General features: G+C 45.4%; 2 protein-coding genes across 2 annotated transcripts in view; one reads left to right on the top strand and one right to left on the bottom strand.

Moving 5' to 3' along the window:
• The window catches only part of LOC112430901 (protein NLRC3-like), a 45,539-nt gene extending 39,668 nt beyond the window's left edge, over positions 1-5,871 (bottom strand). The window contains exon 1 of the mRNA XM_076879336.1: positions 5,693-5,871. The gene's annotated coding sequence lies outside the window, so the exon portion shown is untranslated. The remainder of the gene's footprint in view (positions 1-5,692) is intronic.
• A 6,864-nt stretch (positions 5,872-12,735) lies between these two features.
• Positions 12,736-26,130, top strand: part of LOC143414598 (protein NLRC3-like) — a 43,632-nt gene continuing 30,237 nt past the window's right edge. The window contains exons 1-2 of the mRNA XM_076879323.1: positions 12,736-12,901; positions 14,086-14,329. Of these exons, the coding sequence (XP_076735438.1) occupies positions 14,092-14,329 (238 nt within the window). The 5' untranslated portion in view covers positions 12,736-12,901; positions 14,086-14,091. The remainder of the gene's footprint in view (positions 12,902-14,085; positions 14,330-26,130) is intronic.

Below are 26,130 nucleotides of genomic sequence, written 5' to 3'. Positions count from 1 at the left end.
TTGGCAGCGCCCCTGCTCTTTGTGAAGCAACAACAACATGTTATTTAACAGATCTGTAAAAAGACTAAAACAAACCAAGAGTTTAACTTCAAAACTGAATTAAACACATTTTAATTCGGACTTTTCAAAGGTGTCAGGGTTACTTTGTCCATAGTTTAAAACATATTTCCATTCTTCTTTATCTATCCTGGGAGTTTCTGCAAAACCTGAATGAGCAGAAGAATGTTCAGTTACAGCTCCAGGCTTCTCAGCTTTAACCCCTGCATGAGTGACAGTCAAGTATCACTCCTCAGGCTCCTTTCAGACTACGTGGCTTGCTCAACTTGTTGGTGCAAAAAGGTGATTAGCTGAAAACTTGGCATGTCTCAAAATGGTGTGCAGTGTGTCCTTAAAGATCTGAGAAAGAATAGAATAGAGTAAAATAGCTTTTTATCGTCATTTACAAATACAATGAAAGTTTGAGTGCTCCACACCAACTGTGCCAGGATAAAATATAAATATTAGAAAGCTCTGCTGACAATGACACACCCGTTTTCACCCCTGGGCCGTGTGATTAGGCAGAGGATCAATAGTGGCTCCACAACCCTCTTAGGGACACTCCCAACAGGCCTTAAAAATCTGGGACTCTCCACCAAATGTTCTCAGAAATGAAGAAGCTTCTCAGACAAAAATTAATGACGTTCAGTCTTTTCCTTCCAAGCTCCTGAGATCACCATGACCTGGGTGACTGAGAACCACAGACATCAATAAAACCACACATGAGTGATGGTAACTGGTAAATATTAACGTTTAATAAGTTGAGTTCATGTTTTATTAGGGATGGCACGATACCACTTTTTTTATGTCCGATACCGATACCGATATCATAAATTTGGATATCTGCCGATACCGATATAAATCCGATATAGTGTTTTTTAATCAACAAAACTGTTTTTTTATAAGTTCAAAGTCAAATTTAAAAAGACAAAACACTAAAGCTATTCTCTTATACTTGCATGCAAGAAAAAGACTGCACCCAAAATATTGCTCACTTCAACAATGCATATCTCTTTATTTAAACTTTAGCACTGTTTAGCTGTCACCACTATCAAAATATCCATCCTGAAAGTGTGCAACATAATGCAGAACTTTAAATCTCGAAGTATTTAAAGTAACATTCATCAAAATAAAAGTGCAACATTATGCAGAACTTTAAATCTTGAAATATTTAAAGTAAAATTCAAGTAAATAACAGTGCAACTTTATACAAATTTCAAAACCCCTTTGGTACTGAAAAAAGGTGCAATTTTAGCAGAGCAAACAACATTCTTGTAATAATGCAATTGTAACATTTTTTTCACTTTAACATGAGAGTTAGGTTCTTCTTCAGAAAGATCAACATTTCAACCTTCTCAGCTGTCAGCCTGCTTCTCCTTTCATCAATGATAATGGAGGCTGTACTGAAGAGTCTCTCACTCTCAATACTTGTGGTAGGTGCACAGAGAAATTTAGCTGCTGTAGAAACCAGAGTGGGAAATCTAAGTTTGTTGGCTTGCCAGTACAGCAGTGGATTATCTGAGCATTGAATGGTTGGCTCACTAAGGTAAGTTTGCACTTCAATACGTGCACTTGTCGTGGCTAACTGAGGAACAGGATCTTGAGTGTTTTCCTTCAGGATTTCATCAAAAACACTTTCAAGTCTGCTTTGGCTGGAAGATTCCACCCGTGGAGTCTTCTTTGCTGGCTCCAAGACTGCTGATGTCCCCTCTGCTGGCTCTGAGGAGTTTAATGTAGTTCTCAAAAACTCCATCTTCCTCACCTCTGCCATCAAAGCATCCTTAGCTTGTTTTGAGGTTTCTACACTCGTGAAGTACCTGAAATGAAAAAAGTCCAAACTTGAATATTAAACAATCATTAAATTTATCATTAGTATCATTCAGCAGTGTGATTAAACTATCATTCCTCATTCTTGCTATTTATTCCATGCCCATCATAAAGACCTCAACATACTTTGCTGTACTACTCTGAATCAGACAATACATGTTATAATGCGCAATGGTGGTGTCCTGACTGAATGACAAGTCTATCACAACTAATCTAGAATGTCCTCACCATTTTCTGACACACTCTCTCTAATGCACTATCACTTACACACACACACACACACACACACACACACACACACACACACACACACACACAAAACACAAGTTGATCTGTTAAAATAACATGAGTGAAGCCTTACATACCTGTCTTTATATCTTGGATCCAGCAGTGTTGCAACTGTGTATAGTGGCTCGGATTCCACATCTCTGAAGCGTCTGTTAACTGCTTCGAGAAGAGTGCCTTTCATTTTCTTTATTCCATCATCGGCCTCGTTTTCTCGGGAGAGCACGCGCTTAAGGACGCAGACAATAGGGATGACATCAGATGCAGATGAGGATGATGCGCTTACCTCCTTTGTTAACTCCTCAAAGGGAGCTAGAGCTGTCAGGACCTTTTCCAGTAACCCCCACTGATGTGCACTAAGTGTGGCAGGCAGATCATACTCTGCAGAATATGCACACAAGGCTCGCTTCTGTTCTGTGAGGGTCTTGATCATATAATATGTGCTATTCCATCTTGTTCGCACATCTTGTATCAGACGTTTGGGTGACATGTTCAGCTCCATTTGAATGTCCTCCAAACGCGAATATGCCTGTGGTGAGTGTTTGAAGTGACCCACTATTTTTCTGCCCACTGTCACAGCATCACATACACCACGTTGTGCAAGCAGTCCCTCATTCAACACAAGTTGCAAAGTGTGCGCGAAGCATCCCAAACTGGCAACACCTAGCCGGTCCATTGCCTTTTTTATATTGCTGGCATTGTCTCGCAAAACAACGTGGACTTTATTCTTCGGAATTTTCCACGCATTTAAAATTTCCTCTATAGCTGCAGCGATGGACTCTCCTGTGTGTGAACCACGAAACTCTTTGGCCTGCAACACTGCTTTTTGCATTGTAAAACTCGAGTCTATCCAGTGTACAGTCAAGCTTAGCAGGGACAATGGACAAACGTCCGAGCTCCAGATATCAGTCGTCATGCTTAACGTGGGAATTATTTCCAAACTTTCGGAGATGAACTTGCGCACCTGTTTGTACTTGCCTGGGATAGCTTCCTCCGAGATGAAATGCCGGTTTGGCAGCATGTAGCGAGGCTCTAAATGCTCAATTAAGCATCGAAAACCATCATTTTCCACAACGGAAAGGGGCTGGTCATCAAGCACAACAAATTCAACTATTTTCTCCGTTATCAGCTTCGCTCTATTGCTTTCCGGAGGGAGTTTCTCACGTCTCTGAATGTTTTGCAAAAGCATTTGTTGATATGGTACACTTTTCTGCTTAGCTTTGGAGGCCAGGCTAAATTCTGCATACTCCTTTGCGTGGTGTTTCTGTAAGTGTTTAATCATGTTTGTGGTGTTAAAATTCCCCACACTGCTACCACCCTGCGAAACACTTGCATCGCATAAGTTGCATTCGGCAGTCTTGCTTTTTTCGTCTTTTAGTTTGAAATAAATCCACACTGCTGACATGATGGCTCTGAGCTCTCCCACACGATAACCGCTCGATCACGTGACGCATACTGCTCTGACGTGCTAAGGTCATGACCTGGGTTATACCATGTTAGCGAGTTTTTGAGGTGCTTTTGTGATATTCACTGGATCGGATAAAAAATTTTAAATTTCTCTCCGATATCCGATCCAGTAATTTACGTCAATATCGGACCGATACCGATACTGAATATCGGATCGGTCCATCTCTAGTTTTTATCATTTTCCAATACTGTTCCTCTGATTCAGGATTATGTGTGTGCATTGCCGACACGGTCGTTATCATCCTACAGTCCTCTAGACACACTCAAAACTGTTAAGGGTAGCTGCACACCAGAGGTGTGAAGTATCCATACATTCATCCATCCATCAATCTTCTTCTGCTTTAACCAGGGCCAGGTTGCAGGGGCAGCAGCCTAAGCAGAAAACCCCAGACCTCCCTCTCCCTAGCCACCTCCTCCAGTTTATCTGGGGGAACACCAAGGCGTTCCCAGGCCAGCTGAGAGATATAATCTCTCCAGCGTGTCCTAGATCTGCCCTGGGGGCACACAGGAGGCACCCTTGTCAGATGCCCAAACTACTTCAACTGGCTCACCCTTTAGAGGAAGCGCATTTCTGCCGCTTGTATCAGCAATTTCATTCTTTCGGGCACTACCCACAGCTTGTGACCTGAGGGTAGGGACAAAGATTAACCACTAAATTGAGAGCTTTGCTTTTATGCTCAGCTCCCTCTTCACCACGATGGACCAGTGCAGCGTCCGCATCGCTGCAGCTGCAGCACCAATCCGTCTGTCGATCTCCCGCTCCCTTCTCCCATCACTCCTGAACAAGACCCCGAGATACTTGAACTCCTCCACGTGGGGCAGGAACTCGTCCCTGACCCGGAGTGGGCACTCCACCCTTTTCCGGCTGAGAACCATGGCCTCAGATTTGGAGGTGTTGATCATCATTCCCGCTGCTTGACATGTTCGAATATGGTGTTCGTTATCACCAAACTGAGGTTTGCACAGAAGTCCAATAACAAAACACCGTTCAGGTTCAGATTAAGCAGGACGTTCCTCCCAATCACGCCCCTCCAGGTCTCGCTGTCACACACGTGAGCATCGAAGTTTCCCAGTAGGACGACAGAGTCTCAAGGCGAAGCAACCTTCCAGCACCCCATCTGGTGCTGGGTACTCTGAACTGCCCCTCGGCGCGTAAGCACAGATGACAATCAGGACTCATTCCCTGTTACCTGAAGGTGCAGGGAACAAACCCTCTCATCCACCGAGAAGAACCCCAACGTACAGGCAGCAAGCCGAGGCGATACCAAGATACCCACACCAGCCCGCCGCCTCTCACCAGGGGCAACTCAGACAGAGTCCAGCCCCTCTCCAGGAGACTGGGTCCAGAGCCCAAGCCATGCGTTGAGGTGCGCCTGACTATATCTAGCCAGTACCTCTTAACCTCACGCACTAACTCAGGCTCCTTGCCCGCCAGAGAGGTGACATTCCATGTCCCAATTGCCAGTCTTGGTAGCCGGGGATCAGTCCGCCAGGGCCTCTGCTCCTGCCCACAATGCACGCGACCCCTACGGCGCTTCTTTTTTTTTTTTTTGTCCCGTTTTGATTTATAGCCATCAGACTTGTTGTCTTAAGGCCAAGGAAGATGCCAAGCGGATTTATTTTACCAAGTGGATCATCATGGCCTTGCCATATTGATCCATTTGATTGACCTTTATTATAATTATGAATTTATTTTATTTTCAGTTGCTACAAACGGGACAGACATGACTGGGGGATAGGCCAGGGAGAAAGAATGAAAGAAAGAGAGCGAGAGAAAGGAAACCTAAGGGGAGAAGAGACGGTGAGAAGGGGGGGAAGAGAGAGAAAAAAAAAACACCTGGGTCACCTGTATGGAGAAAAAAAAACAGAAGAGACAGCAAACAACAAAGAGCAACATAATAAGAAAAAAAAAGCACCATCACAATAAACTAGCTAGCAGTAGATATCAATAGTTACTAAATAATAAACGATATTGTGCAACACGCAAGATAGACAGCGCACAGTGTGTTTTGAGGCAGCAGCCAAGAAAGCTGTAGTCCGCGTCTGTGAATACCCGTGTGTACACCTGTGTGCATACCTGTGTGGATCAGCATGCTTGCATTCCAAAGGTTTCTCCATGTAATGATCTGCTAGGGAGTGTGGGGAGCCACAGCCCCGTCCTCTATGGTATCAAGCAGGTATGGAGGAGATCAAAACTCCAGACATCCAGAGGCCCCCAGAACACAAGAGACCAAGGAAGACCCACAGAGGGGCAGCCGCGCCACTGTCCCAGTAAGAGCTGAGGAGAGTCCCAGATGAGGGCTCATTCAGCAGCCGCGGAGCAGAAGCCAGGGGGAGTTGCAGTGACGCGCCCGTGAGCTCCGCCGGCAGCCAGCTGTGCCTGAGTGACCGAGCCCCAGGCCGAGAGGCCGGGAACATCCCACCTCCGAAGTGGCCCGAGCGAGCCCCAATAATCGGCCGCCAAGGAGTGAGCCGGTGTGTACCCGGATGCCCACCCCCAGATACAAAGAACCACCAACGCACCGACACCTGAGGGAGTCCGCCACCGGCAGGGGAAGTGGTGGTGGGTGGAGATAGGCCTCCAAACCTTGGAGGGCCTGAGATGTCCCCAGAGAGGTGGCGTCTGATACCCAACCTGACATATAGACACAGACATACAGGCACACACAGACACAAACATCCATTCCCACCCTCATGCTCTCATATGCACTCACTCCACACTCAACCGACGTGGAGACAGACATAAAGAGACGCTGTACACACGATCATACTCCCCAAGCGTACTCTACCAACCGGGTCTAGGTACCCTTGCCCCTGGAGGGGGGAACTGCACCCAGACCCAGGTGGTGTTACCCTTTTCCCTGCGGTGGGGAGAGGCAGACCGCCCCGACTCAGCAGCAGCAGGGAGGCCCCACACTCCAGACCGCAGTCGGACGGCCAACTCCTCCTAGCCCCCCCCGCTCCAGCAGGTCACAGAGAATGGGGGTGAGCGAAGACTCCAAACCTCCCTCCACCCGCTCATTGTAGTGTTGATGCATGTGTGTTCTAAGGGGCATTTAAAACTAGAGATGGCACGATACCACTTTTTTATGTCCGATACCGATACCGATATCATAAATTTGGATATCTGCCGATACCGATATGAATCCGATATAGTGTTTTTTAATCAACAAAACTGTTTTTTAAAATATCTTGCTGCATTTTGTATAAGTTCATACTCAAGTTTAAAACAACAACTACACTAAAGCTATTCTGTTTTACCTGTATACAAAAAAAATATTTCATAGTTCAGCAATACTGATCAATCTAATAAACTTAGACCTACACCATCCTCCCTATTCTGGTATTTTAAAGAGTACTTAGCGTAAATATTAAGCAACCTAACTAATAGGGTTCCAACTCCCAGCAACAACAAAAATAAATAAATAAAAAATAGGGAACCACCCCTCACGCGCCACCTCATGATGCTTAATCAACGTAATCAACCTTAATTTGATGCAGTGTGAAAAAAAATGCACAGAAATCAATTATTTTTCAAGAAATATTAAATAGATTCAACATCTTTCTTCAACAAAATTGCAGACTGCACAGATGGTACCTTCCCAAAGGAAAAAGTACTATAGCTTACTAGGGTATATATATTAGACTTAATAGTTACTATATACAGTAATTGACTTCTATTCATTTTACATCAAATTAAAACTTTGGGTGTCAGATAATTATTTATTAAAAGCTCGACATTTTAAATGAGAATAAGAAAGAAAAGTATGTCTTTGTGCCCCCTTTTCCCAGTTAATGCCCTATCGGCCCCCCTGGCTAAACTTTGCTAGATCCGCCCCTGCACAGTTACCAGCCGTCAGCTACGTAGAAAAAGATCCTGGTGTAGAAATTAATATTAAATAAATTCTAACAACAGCTTATCAAGCTTAAACGTGCTGCTGTTGTTCAGCCGCTGGTTTCCTCTTTCTGGTGCAAAGTGGGCCAAAAACAAAGACGGACTCGCGACAGAAAAGCCGATCAGCTGATCATTTAAGCAGTTTCACAATTGAAGTAGCAGCCGGAGAGCGAGAGGCAGTCGCTCGTTAAGCTTAACGTGGGAATGCTTTACAAACATTCAGAGATGGACTTACAAACTTGCTTTACTTCTCTCGGGGATAACTTTGTCGGAGATGAAATGCCGGGTTGCTAGCGAAGCTCCAAATGCTATCCAGACCACCGACAGGTCCCGCATGCCACAGCCGCTCTATCACGTGATGCATACTGCTCCGACGTGCTAACGTTCTGAGGTGAGTTACGGCGTGTTGCAAGTTTTGCGAGGTGCTTTCGTGATATTTAATGGATCGGATTACATTTTTTATTTTTCTCCGATATCCGATCCAGTCATTTAGGTCAGTATCGGACCGATACCGATACGTAATATCGGATCGGTCCATCTCTATTTAAAACCCAGGAGGGCATGGAGCTACCTGCCAGAGAGCAGCAGGTAAGCGCATAGTGCCTCCTGCTAGCCCTGCTAGGCCTCCAAACCTTGGAGGGCCTGAGATGTCCCCAGAGAGGTGGCGCCTGACACCCAACCTGACATATAGACACAGACATACAGGCACACACAGATACAAACATCCATTCCCACCCTCATGCTCTCATATACACTTACTCCACACTCAACCAACGTGGAGACAGACATAAAGAGACGCTGTACACACGATCACACTCCCCAAGCGTACTCTACGAACCGGGTCAAGGTACCCTTGCCCCTGGAGGGGGGAACTGCACCCAGACCCAGGTGGTGTTTCCCTTTTCCCTGGGGTGGGGGGAGGCAGACCGCCCCGACTCCGCAGCAGCAGGAAGGCTCCACACCCCAGACCGCAGTCGGACGGCCAACTCCTCCTCCTAGCCCCCCTGCTCCAGCAGGTCGCAGAGAACGGGGGTGAGAGAAGACCCCAAACCTCCCTCCACCCGCTCATTGTAGTGTTGATGCATGTGTGTTCTAAGGTGCATTTAAAACCCAGGAGGGCATGGAGCTACCTGCCAGAGAGCAGCAGGTAAGCGCATAGTCCCTCCTGCTAGCCCTCAATGTCTACGTGTATTTAAAATTGAGAGGTGGGCAACGATGCCAGGGGTGAGGTGTACACCCTGATGGTAACTAGGACTCCGTGTATCGTGCCCACCCCCAAGATCCTATATGTATGTGTAATGAGGGTGTGAGTAATGTGAATGTCTAAGTTGTGGGATAAAATTGGTACTTTTAAAACTGTGCAGATGCTTAAACTGTGCTCGAACCGGTGCTTAACCCTTTAAAGCCGGTAGGAGCGGTCACGCTCCATTTTGCATAACTATTTTTAAATCCCTTTAGAACCAGAAACACGTAAGCTAGTGCAAAAATTTTTTTTGCATATGAAATCAGAGGAGTTGTACTTACTTACTTAAATGTAAGGCCTTTTTTAATTATAAGCCTTACAAGCCTATACTGGTGTTTTTAAAAGTCATGTTTGACTTCATGTTTTTCTGAATAGTTTCTGGGATGCTTAGAACTCAAATTGCACTGCTTTAAATAGTTTATTTTGATGCACCTGCTGTTTTCTTTGCAAACTTGCATTATAATATTTATTTTCATTTTTTCCGCAGTATATAAAGATTGGTGTGCCTCAAAAATAAAATTATGAAGACACTCAAAAGAAAATTTCCTGTTGTTGTAAACTATTTTTTGCAACTTTTTTGTATTTAAAGTTTTGAGGGATAAACCTCTTAAATTTCTCTAAGTAGAAATATATGTAATAAAAAACAAAAACGATTTTCAATTTTTTTGTTGTTTATTGGACTTTTTTGAAATTTATGTAATTACTATGGACTTAATGCATACATATTATTAAAATATGGGCTATAACAGTTGTATAGCAACTTGAAATGCTCCCACAAATGGCACAAATGGCACAAAAAAATTGAAAATCGTTTTTGGGTTTTTTTTACATGTTTTTGTTGCTGCAAGTGGTTTTTATGCAAGTTTTGCAAAGCTATATGTAAGTACAACTCCTCTGGTTTCATATGCAAAAAAAAATTATTGCACTAGCTTACGTGTTTCTGGTTCTACAGGGATTTAAAAATAGTTATGCAAAACGGAGCGTGCCTGTTCCAACCAGCTTTAAAGGGTTAAAAAAGTATTTGTACTTCATTGCTTCTCTGCTCCCCTCCTTGAATTGCTACCTTATCGTGGTGGAAGGTTTTGTGTGTCCCAGGGATCCCAGGTACTATATTGCATGGAGGCTTTTGCCCCCTGGTAGGGTCTCCCATGGCAGATTGGTCCTGGGTAAGGGACCAGACAAAGAGCGATTCAGAAGACCCTTGTGAGGATATCACAGAGGTAACAGTTTACCCTGTCTGGGCCATGGGGCCCGCCCGGGCAAAACCCAAAATGGGGACATGGGCCCAACCTCCTGCAGGCCCACCACCCGCCAGAAGCGCCGTAGGGGTCGGGTGCATTGTGGGCAGGAGCAGAGGCCCTGGCGGACTGATCCCCGGCTACCAAGACTGGCAATTGGGACATGGAATGTCACCTCTCTGGCGGGCAAGGAGCCTGAGTCAATGCGTGAGGTTAAGAGGTACTGGCTAGATATAGTCAGGCGCACCTCAACGCATGGCTTGGGCTCTGGACCCAGTCTCCTGGAGAGGGGCTGGACTCTGTCTGAGTTGCCCCTGGTGAGAGGCGGCGGGCTGGTGTGGGTATCTTGGTATCGCCTCGGCTTGCTGCCTGTACGTTGGGGTTCTTCTCGGTGGATGAGAGGGTTTGTTCCCTGCGCCTTCAGGTAACAGGGAATGAGTCCTGATTGTCATCTGTGCTTACGCGCCGAGGGGCAGTTCAGAGTACCCAGCACCAGATGGGGTGCTGGAAGGTTGCTTCGCCTTGAGACTCTGTCGTCCTACTGGGAAATTTCAATGCTCACGTGTGTGACAGCGAGACCTGGAGGGGCGTGATTGGGAGGAACGTCCTCCTTAATCTGAACCTGAACGGTGTTTTGTTATTGGACTTCTGTGCAAACCTCAGTTTGGTGATAACGAACACCATATTCGAACATGTCAAGCAGCGGGAATGATGATCAACACCTCCAAATCTGAGGCCATGGTTCTCAGCCGGAAAAGGGTGGAGTGCCCACTCCAAGTGGAGGAGTTCAAGTATCTCGGGGTCTTGTTCAGGAGTGATGGGAGAAGGGAGCGGGAGATCGACAGACGGATTGGTGCTGCAGCTGCAGCGATGCAGACGCTGCACTGGTCCATCGTGGTGGTGGTTAATCTTTGTCCCTACCCTCAGGTCACAAGCTGTGGGTAGTGCCCGAAAGAATGAAATTGCCGATACAAGCGGCAGAAATGCGCTTCCTCTAAAGGGTGAGCCAGTTGAAGTAGTTTGGGCATCTGACAAGGGTGCCTCCTGTGTGCCCCCAGGGCAGATCTAGGACACGCTGGAGAGATTATATCTCTCAGCTGGCCTGGGAACGCCTTGGTGTTCCCCCAGATAAACTGGAGGAGGTGGCTAGGGAAAGGGAGGTCTGGGGTTTTCTGCTTAGGCTGCTGCCCCTGCAACCTGGCCCTGGTTAAAGCAGAAGAAGATTGATGGATGGATGAATGTATGGATACTTCACACCTCTGGTGTGCAGCTACCCTTAACAGTTTTGAGTGTGTCTAGAGGACTGTAGGATGATAACGACCGTGTCGGCAATGCACACACATAATCCTGAATCAGAGGAACAGTATTGGAAAATGATAAAAACATCAACTCAACTTATTAAACGTTAATATTTACCAGTTACCATCACTCATGTGTGGTTTTATTGATGTCTGTGGTTCTCAGTCACCCAGGTCATGGTGATCTCAGGAGCTTGGAAGGAAAAGACTGAACGTCATTAATTTTTGTCTGAGAAGCTTCTTCATTTCTGAGAACATTTGGTGGAGAGTCCCAGATTTTTAAGGCCTGTTGGGAGTGTCCCTAAGAGGGTTGTGGAGCCACTATTGATCCTCTGCCTAATCACACGGCCCAGGGGTGAAAACGGGTGTGTCATTGTCAGCAGAGCTTTCTAATATTTATATTTTATCCTGGCACAGTTGGTGTGGAGCACTCAAACTTTCATTGTATTTGTAAATGACGATAAAAAGCTATTTTACTCTATTCTATTCTTTCTCAGATCTTTAAGGACACACTGCACACCATTTTGAGACATGCCAAGTTTTCAGCTAATCACCTTTTTGCACCAACAAGTTGAGCAAGCCACGTAGTCTGAAAGGAGCCTGAGGAGTGATACTTGACTGTCACTCATGCAGGGGTTAAAGCTGAGAAGCCTGGAGCTGTAACTGAACATTCTTCTGCTCATTCAGGTTTTGCAGAAACTCCCAGGATAGATAAAGAAGAATGGAAATATGTTTTAAACTATGGACAAAGTAACCCTGACACCTTTGAAAAGTCCGAATTAAAATGTGTTTAATTCAGTTTTGAAGTTAAACTCTTGGTTTGTTTTAGTCTTTTTACAGATCTGTTAAATAACATGTTGTTGTTGCTTCACAAAGAGCAGGGGCGCTGCCAACTGAAACTGTGTTGCAGGCGGTTTCTAGTATTTCTAGTCTGAAAATTTCCTTGGAAGACTGAAAGCAGGAAACACAACCACATCAATCATCATCAAACAAAGCAGCTTTATTTCACCAGTGATTAAAGATGAAAAAGCGAGATAATGCAGATTTTAATGAGCAGATCAGGACCAACCTGTTCAGACCTGTGTTCATATACAACTGTCATGTTTTATATCTTTATCATTTCTGTCTGAGGCCCTGACCTCATTTTTCTTTCTTTGGTATGTTGTGCTGATTCTTTCATTATTTATCCAATAAGTATTTTTATACACATGATGGTGGGGTTTTCTTTTTGGCTTTGCTTCACCACATTTATACAAACACTAACTCAGTGGTGGTGCAGTACTTGTACCACAACAGATCCCAAGTGCTGGATTTTGGATGTCTTCTTCCAGTGTTTGTTCACAAGTGTTTTATAAAACAGTTTTAAGTGTGTAAGTGACACTGTCCCTCCCTTTAACTGGAAACACAAACAGATCAAACCAGCTTGTTCCAAGAAGTCAACATTCAGGTTTTAGAGGCTGAGGTGGAGCCTGCTGTGCTCGACAGGAAGTTCTGAGACTTATTGTGTCAGTGTTTGCCGGTGAGGTGATCCAGCTCAGGTGAAGTTAAGTCTTCAGCTCCACTCTGTGAACTCTTGGATCTGTGAGGAGAACCAGGACTCAGCGTCACTGCTGTAAGTCTCTCTGATCATTCAGCTTTCATTTGTCGTGGAAAGTGTTTCTGTTCAACAGGCAGCAAACATTTTCTCCTTGTTACTGCTCACTGACATCTCAGACTGCTCACTCTTTATCAGAACCACTGCAGCTCTCAGACATCACATTCTAAAAACACATATAAGACAAATGCATCATAAGATTTGTGTTTGTGGAGAATTTGTCCTGATCTTTACACCTTCACCTCACCTTCTTTACACCTTGAAGGTTTTACAGAGGACTTTGTACATATTTGTAATATACTATAATGTACTTCAATTCACACAGAGCAATTCTTTCTAACCTCTCAGAGCACTTTGATCACAGTCCACATTCATACAATACAGCACTTTATCCTGAACACTTTGAGCACTCATCTCGCTCACATCAGCAGCCAGTTTAGACTCACCAGTTAACCGAAATCCACACAGCTTCTCCCTCTGGTACAGTGTGTGATATATTACACCTCCGTTTCTCTACAGGGCACTGTGAGACCATTAATCACTGCTGCTGATGTTTGCTGCCTGTCTCTATCAGAAGTGTTTAGATGATGGTTCAAAAACAGAATAAAAATTGAGACGTCATGTAGAGTTGAAATTGTATATGACATGATCTTTTAATGAGTGACTTATGTATATATATATGTATATATTGTGCTATTCTTAGTTAGCGTATTGTCTGTTTTGTCTTAATGTTGGTTTATGTTGGTTTATAATGGGGCACTGTAACAAAAAAATAATTTCCCCCAGGGATCAATAAAGTATTCTGATTCTGAGTCTGATTCTGATCTACAAGCATAAACTTTACAATCGTGTAAAATTATTGTTGTACTGAGGACTCATGCGGGCATGCTACTCCATACACAAATATGAAGCAACCTGTCAGCACGTAAAACTATTTTATGATAACAACAAAAACAAATAGAGGGCCATTTTTTTATAATAGTTTTTTTTTGTGTGATTGTTTCCAGGGTCCTGACAGAGACCATTGTATCTTCCTGCTGTGTTAAAATATGATGGTGAAATGAGGATTAAAAACAGAGGGTCATAAATTACATATCAGAAACAGACCAGGGTGTAATGTGTGAAAACTGTTGATGAGTCACATGGGACACACTATTCCATGTTGGCCTTTGCATTGAAAATGTCCTCTCCTGTTTTTATAGAGAAAGATGGAGACGTCTGTAGATGAACAGCTGCTGGATATTTTGGAGGAGTTGGGTGAGGAGAAGCTGAAAGCCTTCCACAGGTGTCTTCAGGATCCTCAGGTACTTGGTGGTTTTCCAGCCATCAAACAGTCCCAACTGGAGACAGCAGATGAACTGGAGACAGTGGATTTGATCATGGAGACATATACTGATGATGTGATGAAGGTCACCAACTTGATTTTAAAGAAGATAAGAGAAACAGGTACCACAACATCTCCAACAGTAATAAAATACAGCAGTGCCAGTCTTTATAAAACCTTTTTCTTTGTTACTTTTGTTCCACACTATTGATGCCTCCTATTTGAAATTCGTAGGAATAACAGTGGTTACAGTTGAGTAACATTACACGGAAATTGATGTAACTGGACCCAAATACTCGGAGTAATAATGTGTAAATAAACAGATGTCCACGAGGTAAAAGCAGTTAGTAAGAGTATCGTAATACTTGGGTAACAATATGATAACCTGTGTGAAATAGGGAAATAATGTCTGTGACTTTGTATCTTTACATGTTTATACAGTTTTACTTGGAATAATCTCATTACAATAATAAGGTGCTACTGGCTGATGTTTTAGCATGTTTGTATCTTGTTACCATATAATACATAATGCAATAATACAGAATGTAACTGTTGTGTTTAAAACTTTTGATTATTACATAGAAACACACATGGTAGTTTCTCTGTAATAAGCAGGATTGATGCAAAAATCCAAATTGCCTGTTTCCAGTCAATAACATATAATTAACTATTAAAGCAAACAAGACAGTGGAAAGTACCAAAAAGGGTGACCAAAAAACAAGGGGGGGGGGACAACCCACCCCTCCCTCCCCACACCATTCCCTTATCCCAGAGTGCTATCAGCTTGTTTTGGTGAAGATCACATAAACTCTCTTTTGTTCATAATTTCCAGATACTCAATGAGTGGCCTCCAAATCTGATCCAAGTCGTCCAGTTTGTCATTTATAATAGGCAGATCCTTTCCAGATTAAGAGTATCTGTCAGTCCTGAAATCAAGGTTTTCAGAGAGGGCACTTCCTATCCCCTCCATAGCAGGAAAATCAGTCTCTTTGCAAACATTAGGCCATAGGACAGGAGGGAAGTCTGTGCACGCTTACGTTTTTTAGATTGTTCCGACAGTCCAATAAGAATCAAAATGGGGTCAGGGTCTTATTGTACATCGAAAAGTTTGGAAAAAAAGTAAAACACAGAAACCCCAAAACATTGTAACTTGGTACACATTACAACACTTTTAAGCAGATCAGCTTCTGCACATTGACATTTATCACAAATTGGTGACGTTTCAGGAAATATCTCATGTAATCTTGTCTTTGAGTAGTGCAATTTGTGAATAATCAGAGGCTAATAAGTTGTACTTCTCCTTAAGCTGTTGAAATGAAGTGAAGAACCCCTGGAAATACAGGTGTACCACATTTTGCAACCACATTTCCTTTCAGCAATCAAATGTCCCATCTAAAATGGAGGGTGTAAATGCAGGATTAGCTGTAATAGGTGTCAAAACGGGAATGCTCTGAGACTATACTCTTTCACCATCTGTCTCCAAATTGAATTGTATTGTGAATAACTGGATTGCAGTTTTAGTATGTCTTTTTAAAACAAATAGGAGACAATGCGATTGCACCACGAGAGTAAGGCATACAGTCTTCTCCCTCCATTTCCAGCCAAACTGCCATTATAACTGTATCAGCCAATAGGCTATATAGTGCTGATCCTCAGGTTTCCGGTTGAGTGAACGCTGGCGCGGCTTGCTGCCGCTACTCCCTGGTATCTTTTTATATTTTATTCATATATTATTCATATGTGTTATTTATTATTATTTATTCATATATTCTTTGATACATCTTACTGGTGATCTAGCGAATTTTGCAAGTGCCTGTCATGATCCTGGGTCTGCTGACCCAGCGTTTTGTGTTTAGTTTATGTAGCCTTCAGGTTTCCTAAGTTTATCATTATCATGCCTAGGTGTTTCTAGTTATTTTCCCCTCGTGTTTCCACTATGTTAAGTCTCCCCTGCTTTCATGTATTTTATGTCTGTGGCGTATGTTGTCAGTTCAGGTTGTCATGTTTATATCTCACTGTGTTTCCTGTTTTATTGTGAAGAGGTCTGGTGTTTCTGGGTTCATCGTGTTCAGTTTTACTCTCCCATTGTCACGTCGTTATGTTCATGTGTGTCAGCTGGTTCCCCATGTGTTGCCACTTTCCTCATTATCCTCCTGTGTCTATTTAGTCCGTGTGCTTTCAGTCATTCGTTGTCAGGTCGTCTGCTCATCCATGTCTCATCTCCAGGTACCCATGTCAGTTCACTATGGTTAAGGTTTTTCATGTTTTGTTATTAGTTCACCCAGTTTAGGTTATTGTTTAGTTTTCAACGATGCCCTATTATTTTGTACCCTCATTGCTAGTCTCAATAAACGGCTTGTTTTGTTAATCCACACCACGTTTTGGTCTGCGTTTGAGTCCTCCTCTGCAACACATACGGTCTGCCCCAGCCAGACCGTGACAGTACGACCTGACCACTATGGACTCAGCAGACCGCGAGCTTTACGAGCGTCGGGAGGCAGCCTTCGCCCAGCTGGAGGAGGAGCTCCGCTGGAAGCCGTGGCGTACCCCCGACTACGAGCGCATTTTCCACGGGACTCGGCTAGCTCTCGGAGGTCCCAAGAGCTGCCGAAAGTCCCCGCCTGTTGCGTTGCCTGCATCTAAGCCTCGCTCGCTTCAGGTGGGAGTCCTCCGTGTGGCTTCAGGCGCTCACGCTCCAGCCTCGGTGTCACCGTTCTGTGCACCAGGGGCTCAGTCGCTCGCTCCGCCAGCTTCCTCTGTTCGCAGGAAGCGGCGCGCACGCCGCCATAAACCGGACATCGCTGAGCAGCTCACGGTGGTGAGTGACAATGACTTTTATTCTCACGTCCCGTCTGACATTAACAGTAATCAGCTCACTTCCGATCCATGGGGTATTTCCCTTTTGGATGACGACGTGGACTGGGAGGATCCGTTTTGTTTTACTCCCTCTACACAGGGAGGGATGAAAAGCACTTCCCGCTCGCCTAAGCCTGCACATAGGGTTAAAGGACAGACTGTTAATTACGTTACCAGGACTAACACACTCAGTTCCACTTCCGTCTGTTCAGGTTCTGTCAGGTCCGTTTCAGTCATCTCCGAGTCAACCCGCTCTGCAACTGTTAACCCAAGGATTTTGAAAACTGTTAAAACTAAGACTGCTATTGCTAAGACTGCTAAACTTGACGTGGACGGCGGATTCATTTTTGTTAGGTCTGTTTTTGTCGACCCAATACATATTAACCCTAAGCCTGCCGTTTCTAAGACTGTTTTTTCTGAGCCTGCTCCTTTGCCTGTTCGTGTTTCTGCTGCCGGGGCAGCTCGGGCCCAGCGTACCTCTGCACCCGTGTCTGTTCCTCGGGTGGGGGAGACTGAGGCCCAGTTGGCTCCCGCTCTGGTTTCCAGGCCGGCTGAGGCTCTGACCCTTTCTGCACCCGTACCTGCTCCTCGGGTGGGAAGGGCAGTTGCCCAGCCGTTGCCGGTACCTGTTCCGGTCCCCAGGGTGAGGGCAGCCAGGATACAGCCCGTCTCCGCACCCGTACCTACTCCTCGGGTGGGAGTGGCTAGTGTCCGGCATGCTCCTGCACCCGTCCCTGTCTCTACTGAGGGCTCAGGAGAATTCGGTCTGCAATCCACGCCGCCATCGCTACTGCATGCCTTTCAGTCATTAGCTCAGTCATTAGCTCTGTTAGCAGCCCGGTCCGTAGCTTACATTCCTGTGCTTCCGTTAGCTCAGCCCTTAACCCACTGTGCAGCTCAGTCATTTGCTCCATCACCTGCTCAGCCTTCTGTCCAGCCGGTGGTCTCTACACCTGCTGGTCATGCCTCGACAGCTGGAGGGCCCGAGGAGCCCGTCCAGCCTCATGTCTCGACAGCTGGAGGGCCCGAGGGGCCCGCCAAGCCTCATGCCTCGTCAGCTGGAGGGTCCGAGGGGCCCGTTCAGCCTCCTGTCTCCGCTGGAGGGTCCAAGGGCCCATTCAGCCACCCGTCTCCGCTGGAGGGTCCGAGGGGCCCGTTCAGCCACCCGTCTCCGCTGGAGGGTCCGAGGGGCCCGTTCAGCCACCAGCTGCTCCACCGGCAGCCTCGTCCACGTCTGCTGCAGCTCCAGCCTGTGCTTTGTCTGCTGCAGCTCCAGCCTGTGCTTTGTCTGCTGCAGCTCCAGCCTGTGCTTTGCCTGCTGCAGCTCCAGCCTGTGCTTTGCCTGCTGCAGTTCCAGCCTGTGCTTTGCCTGCTGCAGCTCCAGCCTGTGCTTTGCCTGCTGCAGCTCCAGCCTGTGCTTTGCCTGCTGCAGCTCCAGCCTGTGCTTTGCCTGCTGCAGCTCCAGCCTGTGCTTTGCCTGCTGCAGCTCCAGCCTGTGCTTCGTCTGCTGCAGCCTCCGTGTCTTCAGCCTCGTCTGGTCCAGCCTCCGTGTCTTCAGCCTCGTCTGGTCCAGCCTCCGTGTCTTCAGCCTCGTCTGGTCCGGCTTCATCAGAGTCTTCATCTTCGCCTGGTCCGGCTTCGTCAGAGTCTTCATCTTCGCCTGGTCCGGCTTCTTCAGAGTCTTCATCTACGCCTGGTCCGGCTTCGGCCTCTGCTACGCCTGGTCCGGCTTCGGCCTCTGCTACGCCTGGTCCAGCCTCTGCCTCTGCTACGCCTGGTCCAGCCTCGGCCTCAGCTTCTGCTTCAGCCTCGCCTGGTCCGGCTTCTGCTTCTGCCTCACCTGGTCCGGCCTCAGCTTCTGCCTCGCCTGGTTCGGCCTCATCCGAGTCTTCCTCGGCTTCTGCTTCTGCCTTGCCTGGTCCGGCCTCTGCTACGCCTGGTCCAGCCTTTGCTTCAGCGTCGCCTGGTCCTACGGCTGTTATGCCGCCGCCCAAGGCTCGCTCTGCACCTGGGAATCTTCGGCCACCAGCTGGACGTCACCGCCGTCGAGGTCGGCCCCCTGAACTGTTTCTACGCCGTTGCCGTCCACACGGTCGGCCACCTGAACTGTTTCTACGCCGTTGCCGTCCGCACGGTCGGCCCCCTGAACGGTTTCCATGTCGCCACCATTGCCGTCCGCACGGACGGCCCCCGGAACTGTTCGACCATGAACTTCTGTGCCGTCGGCCTCCGGGCCGGCCCCCTGATCACATGAACTATGGATTTCTGGACCGTCACCCTCCGGGTCGGCCCCCTGAGGAGTCATGAACTGTTCCCTGCGCTCCTGTGATTTTGATGGACATTTTGGTTTTGTGGCCTTGTTTCTGGCCCTCCGTCCTGGGCCCCCGCCGCCCGCCCTTGGTGGGTTGTCTTTTTGTTTTGTCTTTTCGGGGTTTTGGGCGTCTGGAATCCGCCCTTGAAGGGGGGGCTCTGTCATGATCCTGGGTCTGCTGACCCAGCGTTTTGTGTTTAGTTTATGTAGCCTTCAGGTTTCCTAAGTTTATCATTATCATGCCTAGGTGTTTCTAGTTATTTTCCCCTCGTGTTTCCACTATGTTAAGTCTCCCCTGCTTTCATGTATTTTATGTCTGTGGCGTATGTTGTCAGTTCAGGTTGTCATGTTTATATCTCACTGTTTCCTGTCTTATTGTGAAGAGGTCTGGTGTGTCTGTGTTCATCGTGTTCAGTTTTACTCTCCCATTGTCACGTCGTTATGTTCATGTGTGTCAGCTGGTTCCCCATGTGTTGCCACTTTCCTCATTATCCTCCTGTGTCTATTTAGCCCGTGTGCTTTCAGTCATTCGTTGTCAGGTCGTCTGCTCATCCATGTCTCATCTCCAGGTACCCATGTCAGTTCACTATGGTTAAGGTTTTTCATGTTTTGTTATTAGTTCACCCAGTTTAGGTTATTGTTTAGTTTTCAACGATGCCCTATTATTTTGTACCCTCATTGCTAGTCTCAATAAACGGCTTGTTTTGTTAATCCACACCACGTTTTGGTCTGCGTTTGAGTCCTCCTCTGCAACACATACGGTCTGCCCCAGCCAGACCGTGACAGTGCCTGAGTATTTTGGGTGTAGTCCATCTGCCTGTTTGTTTGGCCGTTTTCTCCCTTGGATCCGTACACCTGACTGTTTGGCTTATCTGACTGTCCGTGATGTGGCCTAGCAGGATCTGTGTCTTGCTCGTATGGGTCTGGATTTTTATGTCATTGGTCTACCGACCTAGTGCTGGACTTTACCAATACTCAGCTGACGAGCTTCTCCGTCTCCGCTTTCACCTGGCTTCTCCACCGCCGCTTCATCTCCACACAGATTTCACCTTCCTCCCTCGCCGAAAGTACATTCACCGGGGCTCTCGTCGGAATTTCCACCATGACGACTCTAAGCCAATACAGACCCTCTGGTCCACTTCTCGTCGTCCTCCACTAAACTTCGACAGGGCTGTTGATCACAGTGTTTTAGCCAGCCTGCCCAGGTCGACTAACACCTCTGTCCAGTCTGACAGCACCAACGTCAATTTTGGCCTCCTTAACATCCGCTCGCTTACGAGCAAGGGTCATCTAATTCTGGATCCACTCACAGATCATAAGTTTGACTTTCTCTGTTTGACCGAGACGTGGCAACAGCCCAATGACTTTTCGTCGCTCAACCCCCCCCCCCGGGGGTTTGTTTACACCTGCGAACCTCGTAAGTCCGGCCGTGGTGGAGGTCTCGCGGTAATCTATCGCGAGAACTGGAAAGTCACACTGTTGTCTGTACATGTCTACAGTTCCTTTGAATCCATTGTTTGTCAACTCTCAGGACCTGTTCCAACTGTCATGGCTGTTATTTACCGCCCTCCAAAGTCTAATTCTGTCTTCATAAGTTACTTTGTTGATCTGCTGACTCACATAGCTACAGTTTCCCCTAATATAAAACTCCTGGGAGACTTAAATATTCATATGGATAACAGTGATCATCCTCTCATCAAAGATTTCTCATCCTGCCTCGATAGTATTGGCTTTAAACAACACATTAACTTTCCTACTCATACTAAGGGCCATACTTTGGACGTAGTTTGTTGCTCTGGACTTACTCCTTTTAACTGCAAAGCTGATGAACTGCTAATTTCTGATCACTTGCTTCTTTCTTTCAATGTCAAAATGACCTTTTCTATAACTAAGAACGATCGTACCATTTCTTTTCGGAATATTAAGAAAATCAATCCTGATACTCTATCTTTTGCTTTCTCTAGTCATTTGCATTTTCATAACCTGCTCACCCAAGAAGACTTGGTTTCCTATTATAACTCTAGTCTCAATAGTCTAAACACTGTTGCCCCACTCAAACCAAATCTGTATCATTCTCTCAGTCAGCACCCTGGTTCACAGCTGAACTCAGGCTCCTGAAAGCAAAAGGACGACGACTTGAACGCCTTTATAAGAAAACTGCTCTGAATATCCACAAGGAAATGTTTAATAATCATATTATGTTTTATAAGGAGTGTATTAATCAAACAAAATCTGCTTACTCCTCCTCCATTAACTGTTCAAAATATGACTCAACCAAGATACTGTTTTAACTGTTCAACTCTTCTTTCAGGTCAACAGATTTTTTACCTGCTCACCTGTACTCGTCTTCCTTCTGTGATTCTCTAATGATATTTTTTTCAATTCAATTTTCAATTCAATTTTATTTATATAGCGCAAAATCACAACAAAAGTCGCCTCAAGGCGCTTCATAGATACAGAGAAAAACCCAACAATCATATGACCCCCTATGAGCAGCACTTTGGCGACAGTGGGAAGGAAAAACTCCCTTTAACAGGAAGAAACCTCCAACAGAACCAGGCTCAGGGAGGGGCGGGGCCATCTGCTGCGACCGGTTGGGGTGAGAGAAGGAAGACAGGATAAAGACATGCTGTGGAAGAGAGACAGAGGTTAATAACAGATATGATTCAATGCAGAGAGGTCTGTTAATACATAGTGAGTGAGAAAGGTGACTGGAAAGGAAAAACTCAGTGCATCATGGGAATCCCCCGGCAGCCTACGTCTATTGCAGCATAACTAAGGGAGGATCCAGGGTCACCTGGTCCAGCCCTAACTATATGCTTTAGCAAAAAGGAAAGTTTGAAGCCTGATCTTGAAAGTAGAGATAGTGTCTGTCTCCTGAATCCAAACTGGAAGCTGGTTCCACAGAAGAGGGGCCTGAAAACTGAAGGCTCTGCCTCCCATTCTACTTTTAAATACTCTAGGAACAACAAGTAGGCCTGCAGAGCGAGAGCGAAGTGCTCTAATAGGGTGATATGGTACTACAAGGTCATTAAGATAAGATGGGGCCTGATTATTTAAGACCTTGTATGTGAGGAGCAGGATTTTGAATTCAATTCTGGATTTAACAGGAAGCCAATGAAGGGAAGCCAAAACAGGAGAAATCTGCTCTCTCTTTCTAGTCCCTGTCAGGACTCTTGCTGCAGCATTTTGGATTAGCTGAAGGCTTTTCAGTGAGTTTCTTGGACATCCTGATAATAATGAATTACAGTCGTCCAGCCTGGAAGTAATAAATGCATGAACTAGTTTTTCAGCGTCACTCTGAGACAGGATATTTCTAATTTTAGAGATGTTGCGCAAATGGAAGAAAGCAGTCTTACATATTTGTTTAATATGTGCGTTGAAGGACATGTCCAGGGGCCCGTTCTTCGTACCTCGCTAAGTAAGTTAGCTGGATTTGATTGTTGACGATTTCGCGTGATCCTGGATCGTTCGGTTCCCCAAAGCTCATCCGGGACTTGCTGTCATAGCAACAGAGCCGTAAGCGTTTACTTTATGTAAACAGGATTAGATCGCGGCCACGCAGGTATGTCCGCTTCATTTATACGAAAGCAACAGCGATATTCCACCACTGTTTCACCATAAATAAATAACATCAATGTAACTAAAGATAATGCAGCACTTGATCCTGTTATTGATGTCACACAGATACATACAGGTCATTTCCTAAAAAAGGGAAATGTACTATTAACATTCTATTACATGTATGTGATTATTACAGATGTAATTCATATTTCAGAGTAGTAATTGCAAATTACTTCGTGTAATCAAGATGAGAGACCACGGCTATAAAAGCGAAGGTGGATTTGGGAAGCCTGTCGCAGCCATGTCCTGTCCGTATACGCGAGCCACCCATTGTGAAGGTGCAAGATTGATAAGGAGAGTCCTCAGAATCCAGCGTATATTGCGGGACAGACAGGATCCTTTAGCTCAGCGCGACAGTGTGCTCATTGAGAGATATCGATTTTCCCGTGAGGGTATTATTCACTTAACCAACTTGTTGACGAGGGGGTGCAGGACCTCCACCTGTCTTTTTTTGCTCTGCCCTTTTCTTGGTTGCTGTTATGAACAAACAAACAGATTATTTCAGGGTCTCTTTCCAAGAGACTAAAAGCAATATAAGTGATAAATATTACCATTCTGTAGAATATTCTTATATTTCCCTTTTACTTGTTCCCATGTTCTAGTGGGTCCTGTTGTGGCTCTAATGTGAAAGAGGATATAATATAACATAATATAATATGATGTAATATAATATTGGATAATATGGTGTGATATGATAAATCTACCCTACCGCCTACTGGTGTTGGCCAGAGGGGCCGATGGCGCGATATGGCAGCCTGGCTTCTGTCAGTCTGTCCCAGGGCAGCTGTGGCTACAACCGTAGCTGCCTCCACCAGTGTGTGAATGTGAGAGTGAATGAATAGTGGCATTGTAAAGCGCTTTGGGTGCCTTGAAAAGCGCTATATAAATCCACTCCATTATTATTGTTATTATTAAATTACTTACGAGTTTAATTTGTCAGCAACTTTCTGCCAGCCCTCTCTCCTTGCTTTTGCAGCCTTTGCAGTGCTCCCTTGCGTTCTGATTAAACTCTGAAACTCCTGAAATCCCTCACTCAGGAGTTCTTGCTCTGCTGCCGAAAAATACCGAGCGCGCTCCTTCGACATTTTCGCCGACCAATCAGAGGGTTGCCGATCAATGTTTCTACTCTCGATGCGTAGCCCCTTTTACGACACCCAGTGATGTCACATTACTGCATCCAGCTGTACTAATCGTCAACAGCAGGTGTGTTCGGAGAACCGGATTAGCGAGCTCACGGTTAGCGAGATGGTTTGGTCTTGGATGTGTCATTTGATCTTGTATGTAGTAAGCGACGTACGAAGAACGGGCCCCTTGTCAACAATGACTCCAAGGTTCCTCACAGCGTTACTGGAGGCCAAGGTAATGCCATCCAGAGTAAGAATCTGGTTAGATACCATATTTCTAGGATTTTCAGGGCCGAGTACAATAACCTCAGTTTGATCTGAATTAAGAAGCAGAAAGTTAGCGGCCATCCAGGTCTTTATGTCTTTAAGACATTCCTGCAGTTTAACTAATTGGTGTGTGTTATCTGGCTTCATGGACAGATAGAGCTGGGTGTCATCTGCATAGCAGTGTAAATGTATGCTATGTCTTCTAATGATGCTGCCTAAGGGAAGCATGTATAATGTAAACAGAATTGGTCCTAGCACTGAACCCTGTGGAACTCCATAACTAACCTCAGTGTGTGAAGAGGACTCTCCATTTACATGCACAAACTGGAGTCTATTAGATAGATATGATACAAACCACTGCAGCGCAGTACCTGTAATACCTACAGCATGTTCTAATCGCTCTAATAGGATATTATGGTCAACAGTATCGAACGCTGCACTGAGGTCTAGCAGGACAAGCACAGAGATGAGTCCACTGTCAGAGGCCATAAGAAGATCATTTGTAACCTTCACTAAAGCTGTTTCTGTGCTGTGATGAGCTCTGAAACCTGACTGAAACTCTTCAAATAAACCTCTGCAGATGATCTGTTAGCTGTTTGACAACTACTCTTTCAAGGATGTTTGATATAAAGGAAGGTTGGAGATTGGCCTATAATTAGCTAAGACTGCTGGGTCTAGAGATGCTTTTTGAGTAAAGGTTTAACTACAGCCAGCTTGAAGGCCTGTGGTACATAGCCGATCATTAGAGATAGGTTGATCATATTTAAGATCGAAGAATTAATTAATGGCAGGACTTCTTTGAGCAGTTTTGTAGGAATGGGGTCTAAAAGACACGTTGATGGTTTGGAGGAAGTAATTATTGAAGTTAACTCAGAAAGATCAATTGGAGAAAAAGAGTCTAACTTAACATCAATGGTACTAAGAGTAGCTGTAGATAATATTACATCTGTGGGATGATTATTGGTAATTTCTTCTCTAATAAGAATTTTATTTGTGAAGAAGTTCATGAAGTCATTACTAGTTAGTGTTAAAGGGATGGTTGGCTCAAAAGAGCTCTGACTTTTTCAGTTTCAGTTGTCAGTTTAATTTGTCATATGCAAGTTAGCACAGGGTCAACATCGCAATGAAATGTATTTGACGAGCAGAAGACAGTCACTCAGCAGAATGGTATAGTAGCAAAATAATAATAAAAGAATAAAAAATTTATAGAAAAATAGTAACGAGCAAAATAATAATAAGATGTAGTAAAAGAAAAAAAGAGATTTCCAGTTAACTGACTAAATACATATATATATGTATGTGTATATATATATATTAAAAAAAAAACACCCAGCATGCCCCTGCGGGCAGTTTATCCTTCAAGCTCGGGTCCTCTACCAGAGGCCTGGGAGCTTGAGGGTCCTGCGCAGTATCTTTGCTGTTCCCAGGACTGCGCTCTTCTGGACAGAGATCTCCGATGTTATTCCCGTGATCTGCTTGAGCCACTCGCCTAGCTTGGGAGTCACCGCACCTAGTGCTCCAATTACCACGGGGACCATATATATATATATATATATATGTGCACTAGGTGCGGTGACTCCCAAGCTAGGCGAGTGGCTCAAGCAGATCACGGGAATAACATCGGAGATCTCTGTCCAGAAGAGCGCAGTCCTGGGAACAGCAAAGATACTGCGCAGGACCCTCAAGCTCCCAGGCCTCTGGTAGAGGACCCGAGCTTGAAGGATAAACCGCCCGCAGGGGC

The sequence above is a fragment of the Maylandia zebra genome, linkage group LG3 (genome assembly GCF_041146795.1).
Source record: "Maylandia zebra isolate NMK-2024a linkage group LG3, Mzebra_GT3a, whole genome shotgun sequence".
In the NCBI taxonomy this organism is placed as follows: Eukaryota; Metazoa; Chordata; class Actinopteri; order Cichliformes; family Cichlidae; genus Maylandia; species Maylandia zebra.
The sequence above is the reverse complement of the archived record's forward strand: the minus strand, read 5'-3'. Positions and strand labels throughout refer to the sequence as shown.